This window comes from Cololabis saira, chromosome 19 (assembly GCF_033807715.1).
Source record: "Cololabis saira isolate AMF1-May2022 chromosome 19, fColSai1.1, whole genome shotgun sequence".
NCBI lineage: Eukaryota > Metazoa > Chordata > Actinopteri > Beloniformes > Belonidae > Cololabis > Cololabis saira.
Genome location: NC_084605.1, coordinates 19,763,715 through 19,789,773, shown reverse-complemented (window position 1 = coordinate 19,789,773; position 26,059 = coordinate 19,763,715). Strand labels below are relative to the sequence as shown.

General features: G+C 43.4%; 1 protein-coding gene across 1 annotated transcript in view; it reads right to left on the bottom strand.

Annotated features, from left to right (window-relative positions):
* The window catches only part of myocd (myocardin), a 210,439-nt gene that overhangs the window by 50,097 nt on the left and 134,283 nt on the right, over window positions 1–26,059 (bottom strand). The window contains exon 2 of the mRNA XM_061707915.1: window positions 25,751–25,960. Within this exon, the coding sequence (XP_061563899.1) occupies window positions 25,751–25,949 (199 nt within the window). The 5' untranslated portion in view covers window positions 25,950–25,960. The remainder of the gene's footprint in view (window positions 1–25,750; window positions 25,961–26,059) is intronic.

Below are 26,059 nucleotides of genomic sequence, written 5' to 3'. Positions count from 1 at the left end.
CCTCCAAATGGAAGCGCTTAACTTGTATTAAAGGTAGGGTAGGTGATTTCTGGATGATGTGACATCTGTTGATATTTGAACCTCAATCAAACATGGAGTGGTACACCCCCACTTTTTTTTCTTTTTTTAATTCTTTTAGAGAGTAAAGAGAAAAAAAATGCTTCTTGAAATTTGCATCTCTATCACGTCACGTTGAATCAGTGGGGTGAGACGACCTTCCAGTATTAGGGGAGTGAAACTATTTCTTGTCACATGAAAAGCTGTACCGCGAACCATCCTGTAGGAGGAGCAACACATCCTTACTACTTCCTGTGTACCAGGAAAACACAAAAAGAAGAAGGGCAGCCTATAAAACAGCAGCTTAGTGACTTTATCACCATATTTAAGAAACGTTCAGTTCTCCTGCACTTTTTGTTAAAAAGAACAACTAATGAAAAACCCTGCGACTCTTTTCAGGACTAATGTGAAAGCACTTCTCAGCGAGAAGAGGGTGCTGCCGTGACCATTCATTATGATTATAATCAATGTAATTATCATAATAATGAATCAGTGGTGCAGCTTGTATAGTCAAGATAGAGAAGGGTTGGAATTCTGACATTAAAGAAATCGAGAAAAGAAAGTTAATTTGTAGATATAAAAATATTTAGGGTGCTTTTTACTCCCTTTTTATAACTCCCATGACATTATTCCTGTCTTCTACAGCATCCATTACAATTACATACAAATGGCAAATTATGCAGATTAGGCAATGACTTTTATAATAGCTAGAATAGAAAGGCTACTTCGAGACCCAACGTCGTAGTCTTTTTGTTTTTTCTTTCTGCATGTTATATAGGCGGAGTTGTGCATTTTTTTTTGTATTTTATACAAGAAAACATGTTTTAATATGTTTTCTCCATTTTGTGGGAAAGAGGTACGTCCTTAAAAGCCCAATAAACATGCATTGTTTTAACAGCTGAACAAATACAGATTTCTTTAAAGTGATGGAAAAATATCGTGCTGTCTCATTTTCGTAACTCCCACTCCTGTATGAATATCATCTCGTGAGTTAAGTCTGTCGTCGTACCCCAACCCCTTTCCTTTCTCCCAATGAGAAGTGACCATAGCCATGATTCTGTTGCTGTGACCCCACCCCAACCACTCCGCCCTCCCCATAACCCCACCGGGGTTATGTCTGTTTGACATAGTAATGCATGCTGGTCCAGACAGTTATACCAGGTCAGATTTGTGTCCTTCAATAAAAATAAAAAAAAAAACAAAAAAAAACATACTGAAGTTCAACTTCTGGGCAATAAGATCTGGGAACAGCGTTTGAGGTGGCTGACAGACAGAGAGCAGACACAGGGGTTGCCACGGGCCACAGTCTGATCCCCGGGTACAGAGCCAGTATCTGCCGGGCTGGACTCCACTTGACCCTTCAGGGCTGAAGACCTATTTTTAGGACTACATCCATCTGTGTGTGTGTGTGTGTGTGTGTGTGTGTGTGTGTGTGTGTGTGTGTGTGTGTGTGTGTGTGTGTGTGTGTGTGTGTGTGTGTGCGTGCGTGCGTGCGTGCGTGCGTGCGTGCGTGCGTGCGTGCGTGCGTGCGTGCGTGCGTGCGTGCGTGCGTGCGTGCGTGCGTGCGTGCGTGCGTGCGTGCGTGCGTGCGTGCGTGCGTGTGTGTGTGTTTGTCTTCCTCTGTATGTCATACGTGTCATTCGTGTTTGCATGTTCCCTCAGGAGAGTGCACGTTATCAGCACCAGTGAACATTCATCAGGGGTGATATTTTTTGTGCCATTCCATGTTCAAACCAAACACATGGCTGCATGTGTTATCTCCTTGCAGTGGGATGTTGAGAGGCCTGACTTATACGACTTGTCAGTGTGAAATTACGCTATCGTCACGGCGACCCATTGATTCGGTACGTTGCCATCTTTATTATTTTTCCTGCGATAGGTGATTCTGTCAGACAAACCTCTCTTTCTTCCTTGCCTGATTTTGAAAGCTGAATCAACAAAGGGGCACCAGCCGCTACAGCCTCCTGCTTACTTTTAATGCCCCGGGGGACCCTCACTGGGTCATGATCAAATGTTGTTCCAGGGTTCTGAAAGGGATTATAAGTGTGTTTTATGTGTATGCGTGTGTATGTTTTGACCCCAACATAACTCTCAGGGATTCTGCGCGTTTGGAAGTCGTTGTGATTGATTGAGTAATAGGATAAAGTTAAGATCAAACTGTTGATTCAGCCAGCAGGATCAAGGACTGGGGAAAAACTATTGCCTTTACCACATTGGTTGTGGCAATTTTCATACAGTGGAGGCAGCCTGGGGCAGGGGTGGGCAGTCTACACTGTGGGCCATCGAGTAAATCTGGGAGACAATAAAAACATGAGGTGATAGAAGCAGAACTTACTGCACATGCCATTGTCAGTATTTTATGTTTCAGTTGCTCAGTTATGTGACATAAATTTCAACGTTAGTTACGTTTTTTGGAAGGGGCTTTTATCCAAAGCGACTTACAAGTGAGGAACAAGAATCAAGCTACAGAGCAGCCACAGATCCCGGCAAAAAAAGCTAAATCAATTAAACAAATATGAAAAGTGCAAATTGCCAAAAATGAAAGACAAAGTGCAAGGTAGAACTGTAGAGAAGTGAACGTAGAAAAGTGCAGTTAGATGTGAGTTATATAAGTTAGGGTTCAGAGGTGTTGGGAGAAGAGGGGTTCCCGGGACAGATGTGTCTTTAACGGTTTCTTGAAAGTAGAGGGGGACGCCCTGCTCTAATAGGAACGGGTAGCTCGTTCCACATGCGTGGGACGACAAATGAGAACAATCTGGATTGTCTTGTGTGTAGGGGTGGCAGAGCCAAAGAGGACCATAAGGATTGGTTCGGAGTATAAGCCTCATTGATAGAGTTTAAATAACTGGATGCAGAGTCTTGTGATAGGCAAGGATTTGTGACGTGAACATTATTTGGGGAACCAGAGTTAGGCACTGGAGTTCAGCAAGTAACTGCACTGCTGCTTTCAGGACCATCCCTTCAGATTTAACCATGCATGCTGGAAGAACCTTGGCCTGATCCAAGAGTTGTGTTGTTGTATAACGGAAAGCGGCAGGTTAGAGATACAGATGCCACATAGTTTGGAGGGTTGACCCCACCCTGTTTTGACTGATTGATGACTAACCAACCTGTCTTCGATCAAAACACCCAGACTTCTTGCAGGTGTATATAGCAAAGAGAAAGGACCCCCCAGCAAGAGCCATGGGGCACTCCTGTGGAGAGGCAATGTGGTATGGATGTTCTTCCTTTTCCATGACATGCTCAAGGAGCTCCCTGTGAGAGATGGTTCATACCACAAGTATGCTTTGCCCCGAATCCCCATTTTCAAGAGTATTGACATTGTGGTTATTAGTCTCAAAGTCAGCTGTTGAAGCAGCTACAATGTGCATAGAGAATGAATACACTCATTACAGCTGCCTTGACAAAAAGCTTTGCTAATTATTATGGGTATTATGGATATATGACACCACTGGAGTGAGAACTATCTGGTGTTTTGAGAAAAGATGCCCCCTGGCTATTGCATATAAGCTATATGCTAGCAACCAATTCAGCTGCAGCTGAAATAACCTTGGATATATAAAACATTTCAAAACTCTCAAATGTGAGTAGTATAATTTATTTATAAAGACAATGCTTGATGCTTATAAGAATCAGAGAAAATACTATAGCCACCACCAACACTTTAAAGTGCTGGGTTACATTAGGATGGGCTTGAAAAACCTGAACCTTTCTGTTAATTTATTGGCGTCACTGTGGACAGGAAAAGCAAGTTGTACCAAACACTGGCAGTTAACTTTATGAGATCTAAAAATTATTGTTTCAGCTTACACACACACACACACACACACACACACACACACACACACACACACACACACACACACACACACACACACACACACACACACACACACACACACACACAAAGAGACTATTCCAAACTATTCCTTATTGCAGAGCAGCACAAACTGATTCTAGATACAAAATGCCTCCATATCCCATCATAATCACACCATGTTCGGTCACAGTGTCCACAGTCTTTGCTCAGATAGCCGTCTATGGATTTGCTCTGTTGAAACAACAGTTACAAATTATTTTAAATGTCACGCAGGCTTGTTGAAAGACAATCTGGTTTCGCATAAAACGGATATAAGCTACTTTTCGATAGCAATAATAAAGACGAAAACAAAGACCTTGCAGTTGGAGGGTGAAGATCTTTGGAATACCAATGCAAGACACACACATAACCGCAATTAGATCTGACTCAGAGCATGAACCAGGAGGGTGAGACGGATAGTATGTCACAATGACCAGAGGTGTCACTTTCTGTCTCCCACAAGCGCATATTCACAATGAAGTATGAAGTCATTGGCTGCCTGTCCGCTGAGTTGTGGATTGCAGGCTGAACGACTCACAGGCTCCACACGAGCCGGGAGGACGACAGGGACACGAGGGGAGGGATGGAAGAAGGGGAGTAGACGGCAGTAAAGGAGTGGAGGGATGACTCCACGGTGTCCTCCAGTGAGGAAAAGATTCCACATTTCAGATCTCATAAGTCTCGCTTGTTCAACGTGACACCTACCTTGTAAAATGGGCTACTATAAAATCAGTCATGGGGTAGAGAGAGCGGACACTGTCCAGTTAGGTTTTTTTTGTCTATTTATATCAGTTAATTTTGAGTAGAGCTGCATGGTGGTGTTGGGTTTAGTAGGTGGTTAGAAGATGGCCAGGTTCTACCTCGCCTCTCGTCTGATGGTAACTTGGACTTCCCTCAGATATCGATTTTGCTTAATAAAGCAGAGATCATGCTGGAAGATGGCCATCTGGTGGGGGTCTAAGAAAACAAAAAGTGTCCAACCTGTTCTCCGTGAGCAGAAAAGAGGCCAAAATCCTAGAATGAGCTACACAAGTTACATTCGATGCAGCTGTAAGACGAGCTCAGTCAGGGACAGCATTTGTCACTGATTCTGTTCATAATGGTCGTAAACAGAAACTGAGTGGAGCAAGAAGGGTGATGGGGGTCCGGTTTGGTCTCCTCAGGACTACATTCTGCATACAATTCTGCGCTTGTGGAGGATGTAGTTCTGTTGGTTACATCGAGCCACGATCGTCAGCTCTCACTGGAGAGGTTCACTGCTGAGTCTGAGGCGACGAGAATCAGAACCTCCAAGTCCGAGACCATGGTTCTCGTTTGTAAAAAGGTAGAATGAGGTAAGATGTTTCTGAGTAATATCTAGGTTTTACCTTCACCTGTGGTCATGGGCTGCGGGTGGAGGCTAAAAGACTGAGGTCACAAGCTGCTGAAAATGAGTGCAAGGTGAACTGTCCCTTAGAGATGGGGTGAGAGAGCTAGTTCAGGTGGTTCGGACATCTGGCTTAGATACCTCCTGGGAAGGTCCGTCAGGCACCTCAACCAGGTACTCTGGAAGGATTACATCTCTCGGCTGGCTTGGGAATGCCTCAACGTTCTCCCACAAGAACTAGAGCAGTGGTCTTCAACCCTGGTCCTCCAGATCTACTGTCCTGCATGTTTTAGATGCTACCCTGCTTCAGCACACCGTGATACAAGGAGCTTGGTCAACAACAGAACTGTCCAGACCTTGATAACAAGCTAATGAGGACCGCTAATTAGAATCAGGTGTGCTGAGGCCTGGAAACCTCCAAAACATGCGGGACAGTTGATCTTGTGGACCAGGGTTGGTGACCCCTGAACTAGAGGAAGTGGCTAAGGGGAGGAAGGGCAGCCTCTTTGCTCAGGCTGCTACCACAAACCTTAGAAGTCGGATAAGCAGAAGTTAATGGATATAACTAACTAACCAGTACATCATAGTGCATCTCAAGAAGGGATTCTGTTGAGTCCAGCAGGCTTAAGACCATAGCAGAACACCAAGGTGTGGTAATGATCATGGGTAAAAGAAGAAAACATTATCCATAGATTTCTTTAGGAGTAAAGTCTTTTTCCCGATCCTCTCCTTGAACATACAGAAGTAGCTCTAGACATGATACCTGCGTGGAGAGAGGAACAGAAGAAAGTGGTCACATCCCAAATACCAAGTTCCAACCAAGTTGTCATACATGCAGATCCCCGTTGCTCAAGCTGTGCTTTTGAGTTTGAAGGGAGACACCTTGCTGCTGGCATTTCAAGGGTCACTTTCACTTTCTATGTACTTTGCACAAGCCTGTAAACTGTCCACTCAACTCTCCATCAGCTTGACCGACAGCTCGGAAATGTTGCACTTCTCGACATGTCCGAGGATGCAATTTGTCTAGATAAACAGTTCCTGAGAACCAGACATCAACCAGCTGGGCTGGGGGGGGCACACTGGAGCGAGTGAATGCGACAAACAGATCGCTGCTGTCCTACCTTCCCTTTTGGTGAGTGTTTTCAAATAAGTATCTGTGAAGGAGACAAGAATGAAAATAGACAAGTCAGGCGTGTGATAAAAGCTCGAAAGTGCAACCTGTGGGGAACGACAGACACGTTGTTTACAAAATGTTTTACTATTTGAGTGGGAGGAAAGGAACAGGCTGAGTATTAATGAGGGAACTTTAGTGAATGTGACCTTGTATTGTGCTTCGGGAATTGGCTGAATAATGACTGGGAACGTGCTGCCCGGTGACTCTTATCATTCCTGTCTGTCGGAGACGAGAACACTCATGGCCTGAGGAGATGGGTGCCTGAAATTCTCTGGAGAGGTCTGCTGTTGGCTCAGACTCTGCGGGTCAGAGACCACGCCGGCCACATGCCACGGAGACTGTGACGTGGATGCTTCAGACGTGCTTCCTTCGCTGTTCAGCTGAAGAGGAAAACCTGCAACTGCACGAATGCCTGAAAGCATCAAGTGCGACGTGTATAGAGGCAGACGGTCCTTGTTACTGCCAAACCGTCATAATACCTTCAAAATTAAGGCCACGCATGGGATTTATCCATGAGTTAGCACCCTCAGCAGCAGAAAACCTGCAGAAAGCGTGTTTGTGATCTATGTTTGGTTGATTTTATGAGATCAGGGATATGATTAAAAGTAGCGCACCCTTATTATTATGGTTAAGAGATTTGCCAAGTTTAATTTGAACACATTTCTTTATAATTCCTGATATGTAAATGACTTCAAGTGCATGTGACTAATCGCTGCTTGGCTTCATCATCAAAAATGATCTGGAGCTAATTATTTAAGCTTTTGTGTCGTCTCGTTTGGACTACTGCAACTGTTTATTTTCTTGCTTAAATAAGAAGGGAATTGTCTCGTCTTCAGCAAGTCTAAAACTCTGCAGCAAGGCTGCTGACCTGCTTGAATAGAAGGGCTCACATCACCCCAGTTTTAAAAACTCTTCACTGGCTCTCTGTCCCTTTTTGTTTTAACTTTAAAATCCTGGTCCTGACTTTAACAGCTCTGCATGGTCAGACCCCTCCTACATCCAGGACCTACGCCCCGACACTCCATCTCGGAGGCTGAGATCATGTGACCAGAGCCTGCTCATGGTCCCTCGTACCCACTTTAAGACTCTGGGACGATCTCCCGCCGTCTCTACGTTCTCTGGACTCCATCGATGCTTTTAAGAACAAACTTAAAGGTATTGTGACATGAAAAACACATTTTTCTTGACATCAATTACACCCAAAAAAAACGAACTTTTAACATTCAGTGTATTGTGTGCTTTGTATATATAAAAAAAAGTTTTGGAATAAATAAAAACTATTGCCGTGTCCTTCGGTGTTGCTATGGCAGCGTGAGATGCTGTGAGGAAAAAAACTAAGTTTTCGTTCATCTGAGGGGGGCGGGGAGTTTGGGGTAGAGGAGGAGTGGAGGATGGGGGGGGGGGGGGGGTGTTGGGAGGAGGAGCGGGGCAATGATTGACAGGAAAGGGGGAAAAGGACGCCTTTTTCACTGCGCAAAAAACACCGTCATAAAAAAGCCAGGCATGGAGTACTGGAGTGAAGTTTTTCTTGTTACACCTTTTTAGACACATTTGAGGGATATTGGCCAAGACTTTTAATAGTCTTAAAAGCATGTTAAAAATTATGTCACAATACCTTTAAAACCCCCCTGTTTCTCCAAGCTTTTAAACATTAGTAATGAGAGGTTTGTTTTATGACCATCATGTTGATTATATGTACTTTTATTCTAGGACCTTTTATCGGTATTGTCTTGTTTTTATCATATTTCTACTTTTATTGTAGTGTTTTATTTGTGTTATTATTGATGTTGTTTTATTTTTTGTGAAGCACCTTGTGACATTCCGTTGTCTGTGAAAGGTGCTATATAAACAGTGGTGGACAGTAACAGAGTAAATTTACTTGAGTACTGTACTTAAGTACATATCCAGAGGATTTTTAATTTACTTGAGTATTATATTTATTTTGTACTTATTACTCTTACTTGAATACATTTCCAAGACAAATATTTTTACTTTTACTCGAGTAAATTTCTAGGAAGGCTGAAAAGTACTCGTTACTTTCAGGTATGCTCTTTTTTCTTCTTCCCTAAAATCCTATTGGACACAAGCTGTTTTTGTCAAAGGAGGAGACCTATCACAGTGCACGCTCTCCACTGGGATGTACGTAAAGCGGAAATACGTCAAGCCTCCTCAAAACGATACCGCCAAAGTAGCCTGCGTTTGTCAAGACAGAGCCGCATCAAGTGAAGACAGAGCCGCAACAATGGCTACGCCTGCGTCAGGAGAAGAAAGACAATCCGCTGAGTCGTCTGAGTCTGATAATGAGCCGGACTCGGTGCAGGGACTTTCACAAAATCCTTGGCCGTATCTTAACTCAATGTTTAAGTTCGACCGAGTAAAAAACGAGGGCACAGACAAACCACAGACAAAATAAAAAAATTAAATTAAATTAAAATTAAATTAAAATTAAAAAATATAGTAATTTACTGATGTGGAAAATAAGAAATTTACTCTTACTCTTATTTTTACTTAAAGTAAATTTAAAAGCATTTACTTTTGGATACTTAAGTACCTTTAAAAGCAAGTACTTTTCTACTTGAGTAATATTTTGACTGAGCTACTTTTACTTGTAACGGAGTAAATTTTGACCAGTAGTATTTGTACTCTTACTCTTACTGGGGTCGAGTACTCTGTCCACCTCTGTATATAAATAAAATGTACCTACTTTACTTACTTCATCAGACACCCTAATCAGAGGTGATTTCAGGAGAGAAGAAGGTATAACTGGTGCATCGCTCCAAAGGTTGAGCCCCCCCCAGAAGAAGGGGACGCTTGGAGATCCGTGTTTAAGGAAAAGACGTCTTGCGTTTTCCCCAAACAGATTCCATAAAAAGACAAAGCAGATACAGTTTGAGAACAGAAAAAGATTTTCCTATATTTACAGAATACAGATAATGGAGTAATTTAGGCCGACTGTGCCCTTCTTTTTATCAGCTGCAAAGTCTCTTTTAGCCCAGTTTTTTCCAGGTCATAATTTTGCAGGAAAGCCGACGCTCCGTATCGTTCAACAGCTGTCTCCATTAAAACAAAGCAAACAGTGGATCTAAAGGCGGATACCTGTTCTCGCTCCTCTCCATTTTAATAACATTTCCAAGATTATTGAAAATGGAGAACAATGTGCATAAACAGACAACGATGGAACCAGATTGCTGTCCTGACTGTTAATTGGAGAATATCTGTGAAGAAGACATGCTTGACCCTGATAGGATCGCCTTTCGATTGGTTCCAGCACAATCTCGGTATGAAAGCTGGTATTCTGCTGTTTTTCCTGGAGCGGACTTCTTTGTCTTCTGGGATGCCAGCTGAAATCTTCTGAAAATACGATCCTCTGCGCTTTGTTGTACTTGGTCTTTGACACAAGCAGCACTTAGGAGACTTTTAGGAGTTAAATTTAATTGTTTCTCTGCACCACTTTTTCAGGAAGAACATCTTGCACATGGTGTTTTTTTTATCAAATTTGAATTGTGGGGAACTTTTTTCAGATTGTCGAACCTCTGCTCCTCTTAATTTCTAAAATTATTTTACACTATTTTTACACCCTAATTAGCTGCAAGATGTTCTTCTGCATGTTACATCCCACCTTTGTCCAGTCTTTTGTTACTCAAACCATTAAAAAAAGAGGTTATTTGTTTTTATGAAATGGTTAAATGTCTCACATTCAGTGTTTGATCTGCTCTCTGAGAGTAAAGACTTGAAAGTCATTCATTCTGATTTGATTTACATTTTACACTGATTCCCTCCTCCTAACATCGTTCCAGATGCTGCTACCGAACAAAACAGTTGCTGGAGCTGGAGTGACGACTTGCAGAGCTCTGCAGGCGGGACCCGTGACCCGCCAGCGCCTACAGAGGAAATGGTCAGGGGTGGCGGATGCTCCGCTGGAGGACCCAGCTGCTCCAACATGAGGCTGATGAGCTGGAGAAGGTCCAGCTGGGGTCCTTGGGTCAGTCTTGGCTCGCAGCTTTTAACCGGGGGAGAAGACGACTGCTTGAGGCCGACTGGCCGACCCAGAACCAGTCACAGCAGTCTCTTATCACAGCCCAACAAACCATATTGTCTTTAAAACGTCTATCCTCCATTCATTCTTAACTTAAAGCTCAGAAGTCAAGTTAGTAGGTAGCTGCAGTGATGCCTGATGCCACAGGATCATTTTTCAGGTTGTTCTGTTCATGTTCACAAGTGTTGTTTTCTCTCCAGTCCAAACTCTTCACCAACAACCAAGGGATAACGGTCAGTGCTAAATTTATTGTCATTGTCTAAGGCAGGGGTCGGCAACCCAAAAGGTTGAAAGAGCCGTATTGAACCAAAAACACAAAAAACAAATATGTCTGGAGCCGCAAAAAATGAAAAGTCTTGTATAAGCCTTAGAATGAAGGCAGCACATGCTGCATGTATCTATATTAGTTATAACTGGGGGAAGATTTTTTCATTATGCACTTCGAGAAAAAAGTTGAAATGTCGAGATTAAATTTGAAGTACAATCTCGAGAAAAAAGTTGAAATGTTGAGAAAAAAGTCGAAATGTTGAGAAAAAAGTCGAAATGTCGAGAAAAAAGTCAAAATTTCGAGAAAAAAGTCAAAATGTCGAGATTAATGTTGAAGTAAAATCTCGAGAAAAAAGTTGAAATGTTCAGAAAAAGTCGAAATGTCGAGAAAAAAGTCAAAATTTAGAGAAAAAAATCGAAAAGGTAGAGAAAAAAGTCAAAATTTAGAGAAAAAAGTCGAAATTTTGAGAAAAAAGTCGAAATGTCGAGATTAAAAAAGAAAGGCAAAAGGAAGAAAAAAAGAGAAAAAAGGAAAAAAAGAAGAAAAAAAAGAAAAAAAGAAAGAAAAAAGAAGAAAAAAAGGAAAAAAAAGGTCAAACATTTTTGAAAAAGCTCCAGGAGCCACTAGGGCGGCGCTAAAGAGCCGCATGCGGCTCTAGAGCCGCGGGTTGCCGACCCCTGGTCTAAGGTCATTGTCAGGGCTTCGTGTTTCCATGACAACTGGCCGAGCATTGTGAAGTGATGAAAAGCGTTTGGCACACACTATATTTTTCGTTCGTACGACAAACTCCGAAGCTTCATTTACAACCCTGCAGTTTGTTCAAGTACCAAAATGTTCCTAAATGAAGCGCTGGAGGTTGTTCGACCACGACTGTTAGCGTCGTTGTCTTTAACCGTGTGTTTATTTGGTTCTTGACCACGTCGGCGCCGCTACTCAGCTGTCTTCGGAAGCCTTTAAAGCTCAAATACACAGAGTCTGGCCGTAGTTGGGTCAAATCGGCATTGAGTTCGGTTGTAGACGTGCTGAGACCATCTCATCCCAGTGGTCTCAGTACGACTGTTTTGCCGTGCCGGAATCTGTTTTTTTTTGTTCACACTGACCCAAGTGAACCGTTCTCATCTCCAAGGCGCCTCTGGGTCGACGTAAAAGCTGCCAGTGTGAAAACGCCCTAAAATCATGTAACAGTCGGCTGTAAAGTTGGACACGAACACGCGGCCAACCCCTAGAGGTCAGTCTAGGAACTGCACTTCCAGGTTTGCTTCAAAGAGTCGACCCTTTACTTGACCCTTGGTCACAGCAGTTTCAAAATGTCTCCTTCTGACATCAGACGTCTTCTTCCGTTTCATCTTATTCACACAGTCGGTTCATTAGGGCTAATCTGCTGAATCTGCTTCGTCCATCGTCTAAATCTCCAAAATGAAAGAAACACTGAAAGCTGATGCTTTTTACAAAATGCTGTGTCTTAATGTTTTATTTTCAACACCTGCTCAAAATTGGTCTCCAGCAGAAATCTGGTATTTAAAACCTGGAATTTTTAAAGAGTAACACCTCAAAAACGCAGCCCCGCCAGCTCCGTCGGGCAGAAGAGAGACTCTGAGCCCACATACCGAGAGGGAAGTAGTAAAGTAAATTACATCGTGATTTATGGAATTTATGAATGTGCTTTTCATGTAGATTCTGTGCCGTCCGTCGACCCGGCGCAGGTGTCCTCGGCGAGGCGGTCCAGTGGCCAGTGGGTTAAATGAATCCTCCTGATCGAGTAGATGTTTTTATTCTGATTTGACTCATTGCAGCGCTGGTTGTGTTCTCCAAGAATGCGGCCCGACGTGTGCTTCTATCATCGCAGCATGCCCCTAATCACAACCAGGTGCCTCCCATTCAAATTAACATATGGTTCTAACTTTCCCCTTATTTTGACAAATGCATACCTGCGTTTCTGACTAGTGAAACCATAAAATGAATTCTTTTTCTTTATTATTCACAACACATGGGGGTGGTGGAGAAAGCAAGGTGGAGCAGTGCTGAGAATGATTTCACCTTGCATGCAACCCTCCTCCTCCGCCGTCGCCGTGCGCCGCGATACGTGGCCGCCATCGCAGTTATTAGGAGCAGGGCCTATTGTACTTGGCTGGTCCACATTCAGTTTTTTTTCACGTGTTCATTATTTGTGTTTTCGCTGCATTTGTGGAGGATAATAACACAAGAGCTGAAAGGGCTTTAACGTAATTTTGTCATGATCTACGATTGCAATTTTGCAGAATTGTTTCTTTCCTGAAGAAAAACAATTCTGCACTCCGTCTTTTCGTGCCTTGGCATTTGCAAATATCACCAAGTGGTGATAAATTTAACATCAGTAGCGTACACAGTACGTCTCCTTTCATCCGTCTTGGACCGAACTGTAAAGTTACCAGTAAGTCTCTGATCTTTGCTAAAGAGTTTCAAGCGAACGCGATAAAAGTCTGCTGTCAAGTTTCTATCTAGCACAGCTAAAGGCACTATATTATATTTATCTTGACTTGAAATGGTTCAAAAAGCATTTGTAGTATTACATTCATAATTTATGCATCTAGTTGTATTTGAACTGGTAAACAAATGACAAAATAATCAAAAAGGTTTTTATGAGTGCTCAAAACACCAAGTTTTTAGACAATTTTGTTCAAAACTTGATTGTGATGATGTCAAAAGAAACCGGTGCTTGCTGATTGGGTGGTTTTTATGGCGCAGAGATTCTGCTGCCCACATGTGCAAACGGACTACCTGGTGGCCACAGGTGAACCCTCCCATCAAGACACAACGTTTGGAATTGAAGAAGAGTGATAAAAGAAGAGGGTCAACGTTGCAATGGTCATGAAAAATGATCCAGAACCTGCAACATTTGTAATAGACTGTTTTTTCCTTTTCTTTCCTGCAAACATGTTGCTTGTATTTAGACCAAAGTTAAAATGTCAAAACCCTGGATATCTACTATTTCTGCTGTGAACGAACCAGTCGAGCGGCACCGGGGGGGGGGGGGGTGGGCGTTACTGTTGACTTTGCTATGTTGGGGCTGACACATTAACTTTCTCGTGACATGACGCCACCATGTGGCCTGATGTGACACGGTTACATACTGTGCCTTTAAATGGATACTGCATGGTCTTATTGCAGATTCTGACGGCTGGCCACCCGGCTGATTTAAAACTTTGAAGAGGTGGTTTCCCAAAAAAATGAAAAATAAAAGAAATACCTTTTAGCATGTGTACCTGTTCTCGGAGAAACTTTAGGATCCAGGTTTGTGGTCGGGCTAAACAAATCCAGCTGTGTGAGACCCCTGCGCAGAGGCCACGCTCCTCGGTTTAAACGTGTCTTTTTACATCAGTTTCCAAACTCGTGGCGGTTTTAAAACGGTGCCAACGAAAGCAATAGAAGATGACGAACAGTCTCGGGGAGGTGCCGGGGAAGAAAGAGGGATATGTGAAACATGATGGAAGCGGCTGAGTTGTCTCTTAAATTCACATTTACGTCAAGGTGTCAGACGGTGTTATTAAAAGGGGAAACGTTTTTTGAAAAAGTGTCCTCTGAAGTCAGACTGGAGTATCGTCTGGGTACGTGGCCCGGTCTTACACAAGTGGAGAACATGTGATCGATATCTGAGAATGATCCTGAGCCGCCGCCGCGCCTCGCTTCCCCTTCCCTCCGGCCTGGAATGTTGCTCCCGTTCTTCGCATCTGAGCTGTGAGCTGGATCCGAGCTGTATATTGTGTTACTGTTTTCATTTCTACTGTGAGGATTTCTCCCCTTAGTTTAAAAAAAAAAAAAAAAAAAAAATTAACCACCCAAAGCTCTTGTATCCACAATACAACACCTGGAAAAAGAAACTCTTCATTAATCTCCGCAGCCGCTAGAATCTGTGGTTTTAAGCAGTCCTCTCTCCAAACCACATGTGAGGCGGCGCGGTGGCTGCTCGGCAGAGCCTTTGTTTTAGAATAACTCCGGGTTATTTTCAGGTCATTGTGGCTGAGTGGTTTCTTAATTGAATTTCTAAGCGTTTTGTTTAATATGCCACCGTTAGAGAGCTCTAAAAATATCCCAGTGGATGCAATGACCTAATCTTTTCCGCAGTTGTGGAGAGAGATAATCCTACATGGTCTTTATCACTCTGACTAATAGCTGATGAATGAATAATTACAGAGGAGCACAGATTAGATCACTGTCAGTGTAATTTAGGAGCACTAAATCATGCAGCAACGGCCTGATTGCTGATCTGAAAACAGCTGGTGTATTTAATAAACTATGGAGACATTTCTCCTTCTCCTCTTTCGTCCCGTGTTGATGCGAGAGGAGCTTTTAAGTCTTTTACAATAAATACTGCCTGTGCATGTGGGACCTGACGATGAATGCCACTTTTGTGATTGATTGCCTTTTTGAAGACTAAAAAAAAAACGTTGAATTGATTCTTCTGAAATAACTACAAGCGTTTAAGTGACAGTTGTGGAAAGTTTTGCTTTTCTAGTGGACAGTAGGTCCGCCTCTGAAATTCCATCGTTTCTCCATCTTGAGTAGGTTTGAAGGTTGAGTATGATCATATCAAGGGACGGTTTAAAAAGAAGAAAACATGAAAAACTTGCCTGTGGGGGCCGGAGCGATGTGAAATAAAAAAGTCAAATTCTTGCACTCAGACCAAAGGAAATGATTTGATGCCCTTTCTCCCGACTGAAAAGGCCACATGCAAATGTAAGAGAGGTAAAAAAAAGACAGTTAGTCAGCAGTTCTATCCAGTTATTCCCATCCAGGGTCCCAGGAGGCTGCTGGTACCAGTCCCAGCGCCAGTCCATCACACTCCTGTGAGCTGTTCAGAACCACCAGCTAACCTGACATTCATGTTTTTGGACTGCAGGAAGGGACCAGAGTACCTGGAGTAAAGTCACGCAAGCACATGCAGAGCACAAAAACTCCAGATGGAAAGACTCCCCACGGGGTTTGAACCAGGAACCTTTCAGCTGTGAGGAAACGGCGCTAACCACCAAACCATCCAACTCAAAAACATAAGATCTGATAAAAAACAGCAACTCTCTCTTAACCTTAAAGCAATTCCTTAACAGGTTGACAAATTTAATCAATTTCATAACCTGGGAAATTATATAATTAGGGCCCGAGCACTTACAGTGCGAAGGCCCTATTGTATCTGTAGGAATTTTCCTTTTCCTTATTTTTCTTCTTCAGACGAAAGGAGGGCCTTTTTGCCCCCCTAAACGTGCCCCAAAAGTCACCAAATTTTGCACGCAAGCCAGGCCTGGCGAAAAATTTGATATTTAATGGTTTGTATTAATGGGCGTGGCAAAATGGCTCAACAGCACCCCCTAGAAAACTTTGTGCCTCAAGCCCCACAATACGGTTTGACATACATGCACGAAAATCGGTACACACCTGTATCATGGCACAACTTAAAGAAAAGTCTCTTGGCGCCATGGCCGAAACCGAACAGGCCATTTTGAATTAATCGTGTAAGTTTGGCGCAATTTATGCCATTCCTTTGGCAGTTAATACGGCCCTGGCCGTAACGTGCATCCAGGTGTGTTATACATCAAAATGTTCGTCTCCATCCTGCTACGACGCGCATTACTTTTCTCGTTCAAAAGCGTTACCGTGGCGACGATAGACGCCGAAAAGCGCGCCCCCCCCTTCATCTGATTGGTCCATATTTGATAGTTGCCCAAAAGTCACCAAATTTTGCACGCAAGCCAGGCCTGGCGATAAATTTGATATTTAATGGTTTGCATTCATGGGCGTGACAAAATGGCTCAACAGCGCCCCCTACAAAACTTTGTGCCTCAAGCCCCACAATACGGTTTGACGTACATGCACGAAAATCGGTACACATCTGTATCATGTCACAACTTAAAGAAAAGTCTCTTGGCGCCATGGCCGAAACCAAACAGGAAGTCGGCCATTTGGAATTAATCGTGTAATTTTGCCGCAATTTATGCCATTCCTTCGGCAGTTAATACGGCCCATATTATTTTGGTCCAAATGTGATAGTTCCTACTTTCTGCCAAAACTTTTGAATGGTTTGACATAGAGAGTCGTGGGTGGTGTCATCAGACTCGGTTTTGACTCCTTCACCTTAATTGGTGCAAATTAGCCCTGCCCCTTCTTCTGATTGGTTGATATGTGATAGTTTATATTTTCTGCAATAACTTTTGAATGGTTTGACATAAAGAGTCGTGGGTGGTGTCATCGGACTCGGTTTTGAGTCCTTGAACATAATTGGTGCAAATTAGCCCCGCCCCATCATCTGATTGGTCGATATCTGATAGTTCCTACTTTCTGCCATAACCTTTGAACGGGTTGTGATAAAGACATGTGGGTGGTGTCATCGGACTCGGTATTGAGTATTTGACCTTCATTGGCCTGAATTAGCCCCGCCCATTCTTCTGATTGGTCAATATTTGATAGTCCCTATTTTATGGCATAACTTTTGAATGGTTTGACATACAGACTCGTGGGTGGTGTCATCGGACTCGGTTTTGAGTCCCTGAACATAATTGCTGCAAATTAGCCCCGCCCCATCATCTGATTGGTCGATATCTGATAGTTCCTACTTTCTCGTGTGTGGTCGTGGGTGGTGTCATCCTAAATGTCCTGAAGACATCTACAAGTCATACAAGCGCTTCCACTGCAGCACGCCTGAATGTGCACAAGGGTGCGAGGGCCGTTCATCACTGCTTGCAGCTTTAATTTTTCTTGTGTCTTTTCTTTGAACGAAGGATTTGATTGGAGAGAGTCAATCTGATCTACCCAGAGACGCCGCAACAGGGCAGGCAACCCAGGCAACAGCCAGCATCGATTTGGGGCAATAGTGAAAAAATGAAGCGAACATATCCCTCTGGGCACACGAAAAGAAAAGAACAAGAAGAGGATGAAAAGAAAAGAGGTGACAGTAAGTGGTAATGTGTAAGCTACGTGTGTCACATTATAATAAAGTAGTGCTGCTGGCCAGCAGGCCAGCAGCCATCCCAGCACCATCCCAAACTCCCAGTCATCCACCAAGTTTACTGCACATTAAAGTCTGTGTTAAGTTAATTCAGCCATTTTCTTCTAAACATATTCATAGCCACAGCATAAGTTAGTGTGTATGTAAAGTTTGCATTAAGGTAGTTATGTTATTTATCATTTATTTTATATGTTAATTGTTTAATGAAATATTTTGTTACTGATCTGTGGTCCTGGACTTCATTCGTCATGATTCTGGGGGGCCCCAAGGTCTCTCCTGCCTAGGGCCCCAGCGGGTGTAGAAACACCCCTGGGTCTACCCAGGTTAGACTGCATTTCAAAGAAAACTTGAAAACAATGTTAGTAGTTTAAGGTTTCTAGACCTGGGTGTGTTCACACTCGATCAGAGTGATCAGCAGGTCACTTAAACGCAGTGCTTCTCAAATAGTGGGCGCGCCCCCCTGAGGCTCCATCAAGGGGGGCGCGTTTGACCTCGGGGAACATGCTTTTTTATTTAGATTTTTTTATTGTCCTAGAATAAAGTGCAATTGCCCCTCCACTCCATTAGGGGGCAGTGGCGCTCTCATTGGCAGAGTGTGCGCAGGGAGCATTCGCTCGGTGGTGTAAGGGTTTTGTTTGCGAGATGTTTCCTTCTTCCTAGGGGGGGCATGACAGAAAATAATTGAGAAGCACTGCTTAAACGTGTGTTAGCTCTGCCGGCCAAGCCTCGGTTCCCCCCAACCGAACGTACCAAACCAGCCGTCCGATCTCTCAGTCTCAGTCCAGCCAACAAGGTCTAAACGCACCCTAGGATGACCAAAACTAGACTAAATCTAGATTCATTCAGATTAAAATAAGTTACTTGGCAACAGTGTTCTTAAGAATTAACTGTTATTATACTTTATAATAATGATAATAATGTATTTTATGTGTCGTCACCTTTGTACACCCAAGGTCACCTTACAGGAAAAAATTAAGAAGTTAGAAAACAGTTAAAGGAATTTAAATAAATAAAAATATTGGTTCAGCAATCTTTAAGCAAAATAATATTTTTGAACATTAAGTCTACGTTTTGCTCTGATTAACTGACCCTTTCTATACGTTTTACACAGTTTATTCTCGCAATTATTCAGGGTTTTTTAAAATGTTTTAGGAGCGGAGCACTTTGAGGCCCCGTCCTCAATTAGAGGGGAAAAAAAGTGCAGAGAAATGCTCCCTGGACGGTGCGAGTGTCTGCGGAGCAGCCGGCGTGTCATCAAGGATCACGGACGCGCAGTGATGCGCTCTCAGGAGTGACCTCATCATCTTAATTACTTGTCAGTGATCGAGGACAGCGGCGGAGCGCACACACACACTCACACATATTCATCACCATGAAAGCTACCACGACCGTTTTCACATCCCTGACCGAGAGCAGCTCGCCTGCCGTCTCTCCGCGCTGCAACAGCCGCGGCCTGTATTTATATTAGCTGCAAAGCAATTTTAACTGTACATTCCTGATAGGTGAACAGCACTTGGCCCGGGCAGACGACTGTTTCAAAGCTTACAAAAAAAAAATCCAACACTCATTGTCCAGTCAGAGCACTTGGCATGAGAAGTCGAGCTGCTTTTTTTTTTTGCTGCAAAGGTACCACAGATTTATTTATTTCTCTGAGCTCACAGAGCCCCAGTATAGCTTTCAATAAGTTTTACTGTAGTATAACTAAATATGCAACCAATTACACACTCGGGTCGGCACTACAAACATCCATCCCCTCGAACGCAAGTATTTATTTCATGTTCTCCCGTTCGGTTTTTCATCACGTCACACACACTGGTTTGGTAAATAATAAATCTGTTTACTGCCTGTGCGGACTGAGGTAATATTTGCCCTCAGAAATGTTCTATCCATCAGCCGATCCTCGTCCAAAGGGGCTTGTTGCTCTCAGCTTCGCTCGGATGATGAATGAACATCTGAGTAATTTCATGGATGAATTAGGAGCTAAAGACAACAGCAGGAAAAATACATCAGCACACGTTCCACCTGTTGCAAAGAAGAAGAAGGGAAAAAAAGAAAAGAAAGGAGCCTGTTTTGTTATGGCGTTGATGCTTCGGGCAGATAGTGGTTCAGATCGGACGCCTGGCAGGCCATGTAGAAAATGCTTTCGGTAATTAGGATAGCAAGGTAAACACTCAGGACACACGGCTCTTGAGATGTCTGGAGCAATATCTGCTCATTACATCCATTCCTGCTGCGCTGCAAGTTCAACCTTCAACCACAGACATGGAGTTAGGGCTATTACACAATAGATGATTGTCCGTAATAAGAAAACTAAGTTAATTTCCTCTGATGAAAATGGATCAGTCAGTTTGAGGGCACGGCGCTACATAAACAAGGGAGCAGTGCAGCGTCGACGTTGAACCGCACGAGTCGGGCCGATCATGTCTATCAGCATCACCGGCTAATCTCCTCCAGATGAGACCATCAAATTAGTGTGGAATCCACGCAAAGACGTGTGTGCACGAAGAGCCAGGCAGGGGGAACGAGAGTTGCTTGTGGCGTAGGTGTTGAGGAGGACTCAACTGCCAAACAACCACAACTTCTTATTTCACTAAACAGAAAGAGCAGGACAGTAAATCTGCACTTTTTACGTTAAACTCGACAGAGGGTTGCAGCGGCGTCGGGCCTCCTTTAACCCCGTTACTGGAACACTACCCGATCAACATCTGCGTTGTGAAGCCAGCGATTGTTTTATGCATCATAATCACCGCAAAGGTTTTGGATCAGTGCTCCGGTGGCTTCACCACTGGAGCGAGTCGGAGCGAGGCCGACGGCATGCAGCGAAAGGAGAAAAAAAAAGAGCTCTAATTTATGAAATCAACAAACAGGCATAATGAAGACAACAAATCACCGCTGGAATTAATACTTCACACTGTTTGACAGAGCAAACAGATGTGGAAACACGATACCGAAGGTGAAAAGGATTTTAGAGGAATGTTGAAAGCCTGTGAAGTGTAAGTTGGCAGAAGTGCGGTCAGAGCGCCTCTGAAGGCTAAATTGTGTTAACGATGCCATCGTGTGGTCTGGTGCACGGAGGAGACGCCCTGTCACGATGTACACAGAGACCCATCCGGGACAAAGCACCGGTTTATTTTAACGTTACAGCAGAAGTGGGGCCTGCAGCTTCGTCTGAGGAACCACAGAGAGACCGACTCCCCTGTGAAGTTTAGAGACGGTACAAAGAGAACTGGACCAGTCATTTGGTGATGTCACTAATGTGATGTCACCAATCCATCCATCTTCTACTGCTCATCCAAAGCCGGGTTCCAGGTAAAGCCAGACCCTCCTCTCCCCGTCCACCTCGTCCAGCTCATCTGGGTGTCAGGGTTTGACACTTCCCCCCAGTTTTTGAGTTTCAGTTCTGTCCCTCCTGTTTCCAATCTGCCCTGATTGTCTGCACCTGTGTCTCGTTATCCCCTGTGTATATCTGGTCTTGTCATTCCCCTTCTCCCTGTCGGTCCGTAATGTTTCTACCTCCATGTTTCCTGCCAAGTTTTTGCTCCAGTTCTTTTGAATCCCTGTTTTGTGCTTTTTGATCCTGCTAAGCAGCGCTTTGGTTTTTGGTTTCTTTAAAATAAACCCTGCTTTTTGCAACTCCTGCCTCCTGCTCTCCTGCGTTTGGGTCCTCAACAAACACCATTCGTGACACTGGGGGTATCAGAAGGCTTTCTCAGGGCAGCCTGAGCGTGTTCCCGGGTCTCCCCGGGGTCCCCCCTCACTAGGACGTACCCAGAAAACCTCAGCAGGTGTCCTGGAGTCATCCTGACCAGATGCCCAGATGTCACCACATCTGGCTCCTCTGGATGTGGAGGAGCAGCAACGAGGTTGCAGAATGATTCAGCCCAAACCGGTTAATTAAAGATGAACAAACGTGGAAAAAAAACAAAAAACTTAGTCATTAGTTGGAAAACACCCACATCACCCCAAGCTAGTTATTTCAGCTTACGTTTCTCACGTCAACCGGCATTGTTAACTAGCAATACTTTGCAGTTATTGTGTAATATTAGCTTTGAATCTGTCCCTTCATCCTTGTTTCGGATGTTGCTGCTGAAATGACGTCTGAAACAAGGAATTCTGGTCCGGCTACGTGACTCGATGGCGGACCCTTGCTGGCCAAGTGGGACCCAGCCTATGAAGCATATTACGAAGTTTAATAGCTTTTTCAGCTTTAAAGTCATAATTTACATGTCACGTTGAAGGGCTAAGTGCTAAGAAGCTAACGTGTGATGTAGCTTCCGCTCAAAAGAAAAAAAAACACACCTCAAAGATGCATACAGTACATCTGTAGCTCTGTGTAATTTTACCTCTTAACACAAAGATTCATCAGACATGACAATGTTTTTTTTTTTACCCAGCAAAGTAAAGTTCGGAGGATAGACTTGACTAGGTAGCCCGGAAAACACCGCGGTAAACCATGGTTGCTAATGAAGCTACAAGAACAACAACTGCAGACACACAGAGTCCTCAGTACCAGCATTTAAACAGGACAAGAGTGAAATATACGCTCATTTATATACATTTATAGTCACTACATACATGGTCCATCAGGTCAAGTTGTGTTGGTGCTAGTTGATGACATGATTGGTTGGTTTCAAACTAGCTATTTTATTTCAGAAAAATAAACCTTTGCCCAAGATGTAACCAGCTGGCACCTGACTGATAAACTTTACAGGGTTAGATAAAGGAATGGGAAATAAACCTCATAGGAGGAAATTTAGGAAACATTAAAAATATAATTCCAAAGTCAAATCACATCCTATTATTGACTGATTTTTAAATATTTAGATGAAAAGAAAGTCATGGTGATTGTTTGTGATCAAATTGCGTGACACTCGGGCAGATCTTGCATGTGAAATCAGTCAAGCTTTGGTAGACAGTGGTAAAATTACGACATTTTCACGAGTTTAACGAGCTGGTTCGTAAGGCCCGAACACGACACGGTGCTCCCACAACAAGTGAACAGGAGGGAATCTTATCGCTGCTTTGTGTTTGGACTCTGTCATCTCGTCTCCGGCAGGAGCCTCGTACCTCCTTGAAGACACGGAGAGGACGGTGATTTAATGAAAGACCTAATCTGAGGAGATTCTAGTTTACGCTCATCTCCCTCTTCGATTACCCTCAGTCCTGCGGCACACATGACATCATGGAAAACTTTTTTTCGGGTTTAGTAGAAGAGAGAGAAACACTGCGTGGCTCTCAGTATTTTGAGTCTGTGGGGATACATCAGGCTAAAAATACCAGTTTAAAACACCAAATTCCTCAGATGTTTCCACCTTCGGCTGTGTGATGCAAGTGGCATTTAAGCTGGGTTGATTCAAGCAGAGAAGCTGAAAAAAGCAGAGGTATTTCAGGACAGATTAATCATCAGATGGATTTTTCTTAAAAAAAAAAGTTCAAACAGCTTTGTGATCTCTGGCTTAGAGACTTTCTCTGCAAAGAGATGCCAGTTACATTTATATTTGATTAAAATCCTAAGAAAAACAAACAAGTCTTTGTTTTTAGATGTCTCTACCGAAACCACGTCTAATTATTGGTTATTGGCATCTGGGTCAAGGACTGGCCCAGTCTGTTAACGGCACAACATCCCATATTATCTGATGTATAATAGTGATCATACTCTCATTTCTATTCAAAACTCAGAAATCAAATGAATCAAAATTGTTGGATACATAAAGTGATGTCAGAAAATAAACCACACCCCTAGTTGTGCATAAAACTGTGGTTCAGTTTTATTTTAACTGATGACATACATAAAAACACTGTGCAGTTGTCACGGATGTGAAGCGTTGCCATGGAGACCAAAGCAGGCTGCAAAAATGTCTTTTTCTGCTGAAAAGTTGGACATTTAATAATCCGGTTTGCTGTAAATTGACTAACTTTTTGAGGCCTAGTGGCCATTCAGAGAACTGCATGCTCTGGTACTTTAACAGTGACTTCAAGGGGTGGAGGATCCTCCTGGTACGTTACAAGCTTCTGCTTTTGTTTAATCACTTTTTAGGCGGTTGAAACAGTTTCAGCTGTTCATAGGTGAGGTTATCATGTGTGAGGTTATGCTTGTAAGCAATAAAGTGTACGTGCACGCTGCTATATTTGCATTCCTGTAAATAGTGAGTCACTATTTCGTGCCTGTTGATATCTGCTAAGCTCATGTTGACATTGTTTAACAGTCTGTGAGCATTGGGTGTATCATCCAGAACATTTTCATTGTTCTCTGCTTTCCTTTTACTCCTGACTGTGTTTGACTTTAAAACTTCGCCTCGAAAGCCTCTGATGCTCCGTCGGGATTTAGAAGTTGTTTTTTGTTTAAAGGGACTACGATGAAAGAAAATCAGTCGCTGCTTTTCATTGTCAGGAAATAACTTGAACTTGTATCAGTTCAAACAAGTTTTATTAAATATTGTTCATTTTTTAATGTAATTGAATTCTACTGTCTGTATTTAAGTCCGTTCTAATATTCTTAATATCAGTAAAACATTATAAAACAGGTTAGAAAGTATCAGGCATCCCGGCTGAACCCATAGTTAACCGTTTCTACCGTCTCGGCGTCGCTGCTGGAGGAGATGCGTGTCTCCAGATGGTTGCTCGAGCAGCAACTTCTTCAATTATGTAAAAATAAATTCTAATCAAGCTCACTTTACTAATTTTATTTGGTTTATAAATAAATAATAAAATACATCTAATTACTCATGACTTGTAAGCGATATGAAATTATATTTGATGCTGGTAAAAGCACAAACAATTTTGTAAAACAAACACAATTTCTGAAGTTTATTAATGTGCTTGCTTGAGGTGATTTTTACGTTTTTCAAAAAGAGTTATGGTCCACAAGAAGAGATGGAAATGTTGGACGTGATCTGGCTCTGAGGTACCGAACGTACCCACGGGCAGCTGTTTCTGCCTCTGAACATCAAACAATGCTGGTGGACATGAAACAATAAGCACAACAAAGCTGTTTGAGAGAAGCTCATTTTTCACTCACATATGGCATAAAACACAGGGGTCTGTTCCTACCCTCTTCCTCCAAGATTTGTTTCCAATTAGCAACCACTACTCTGTTTATTTTCTGCATGTAACGAAGCATGCACCGCCATCTGCTCAAGACACTGCACAGCCTCCATTGTTCCAGATCAAACCATTATTCTCCCCAATCCATTAACTGGTTTTGGGGAATAAAGGTCTGCGATGGATGGATGGATGGATGGATGGACGGATAGGCTGTATGATAAACCAGCCTGTTGGAGGATCAATACATCCTTACTGCTTCTAGTCAGCCAGAAAACCTCAAGAAGAAGAGGGACAGCCTACACACCTGCCACCCAGTTTCTTAGACACCCTGGCGACTCTTAAAAAATGCAATGAGTGATGAATCGAGCCACTTTTTTCAGGACTCTTATAGAGTCTAACGTGAAAACACCCGTCGTTGTCACTCTTCACATATGGCCTAAAACACAGGGGTCTGTTCCTACCTTCCTACTCTTCTCAGCGAGCAGTGGGTGCTGCTGTGCCCCCCCTTCCCCTCCCTCACAGACAGCCCAGTCCCATAGACTGTTAATAATGGACGAGCATTAAGTCACGTGACTCATTGGTTTCTGAAGAGCAGTTTGGGGAGCCAACGGGACAAACCCACTGCATGTCAATCAAAGTTAGCGTTGGCTACCGGCTCCTTCAGTGGATCCCCGCCGAAACATCTCCAGACCTGCTGGCAGATTTTTATAGCAGAACATAACGTGTTTTCAGCAGGGAAATCAAAAATTGCATGATGCAGTTCACGAGCAGGACAACCGAGTTGAACGACTCGCCACGGTTTTGCTGTTCTCGTAAAAAAAAACAAATAGGAGATTTATTCAAGGTACAGTCCTTCTAGAGTAATAATCCACCCTCCGACTGCTTGGTCCGGGCCATGTTGGTACCAGGATCGCTGAAACCAGCAAACATCACGTTGGACCGAATACGACCAATAACTGCAATCTGAACACACCATTCTTGCCTTCTGGTGAATCTTTCCTGGATTCGCGGTTGGTCCTCTCCGCCTGCTGCCCGTCGTCTCCGTGAGCCTGTGTGGGCCTCGGCGGGAGCTCAGGACGCCGTCCGTCCTGTGGACTGCTGTTGTGGACCTCTGCAGGTTTCACAGCATTCATGGCTCCCGCTTCACTCCCCGCTGGACGACATCTCTTCATGGGTCGCCTCCCTTCAGAGGAGAAGAAGACACCATGAAACCACACGGCGCAGATGGGAGCGCCAACATTTGGCTCCCGGCTGCCACCTCAGTCAGCTGTAACAGTTAAGA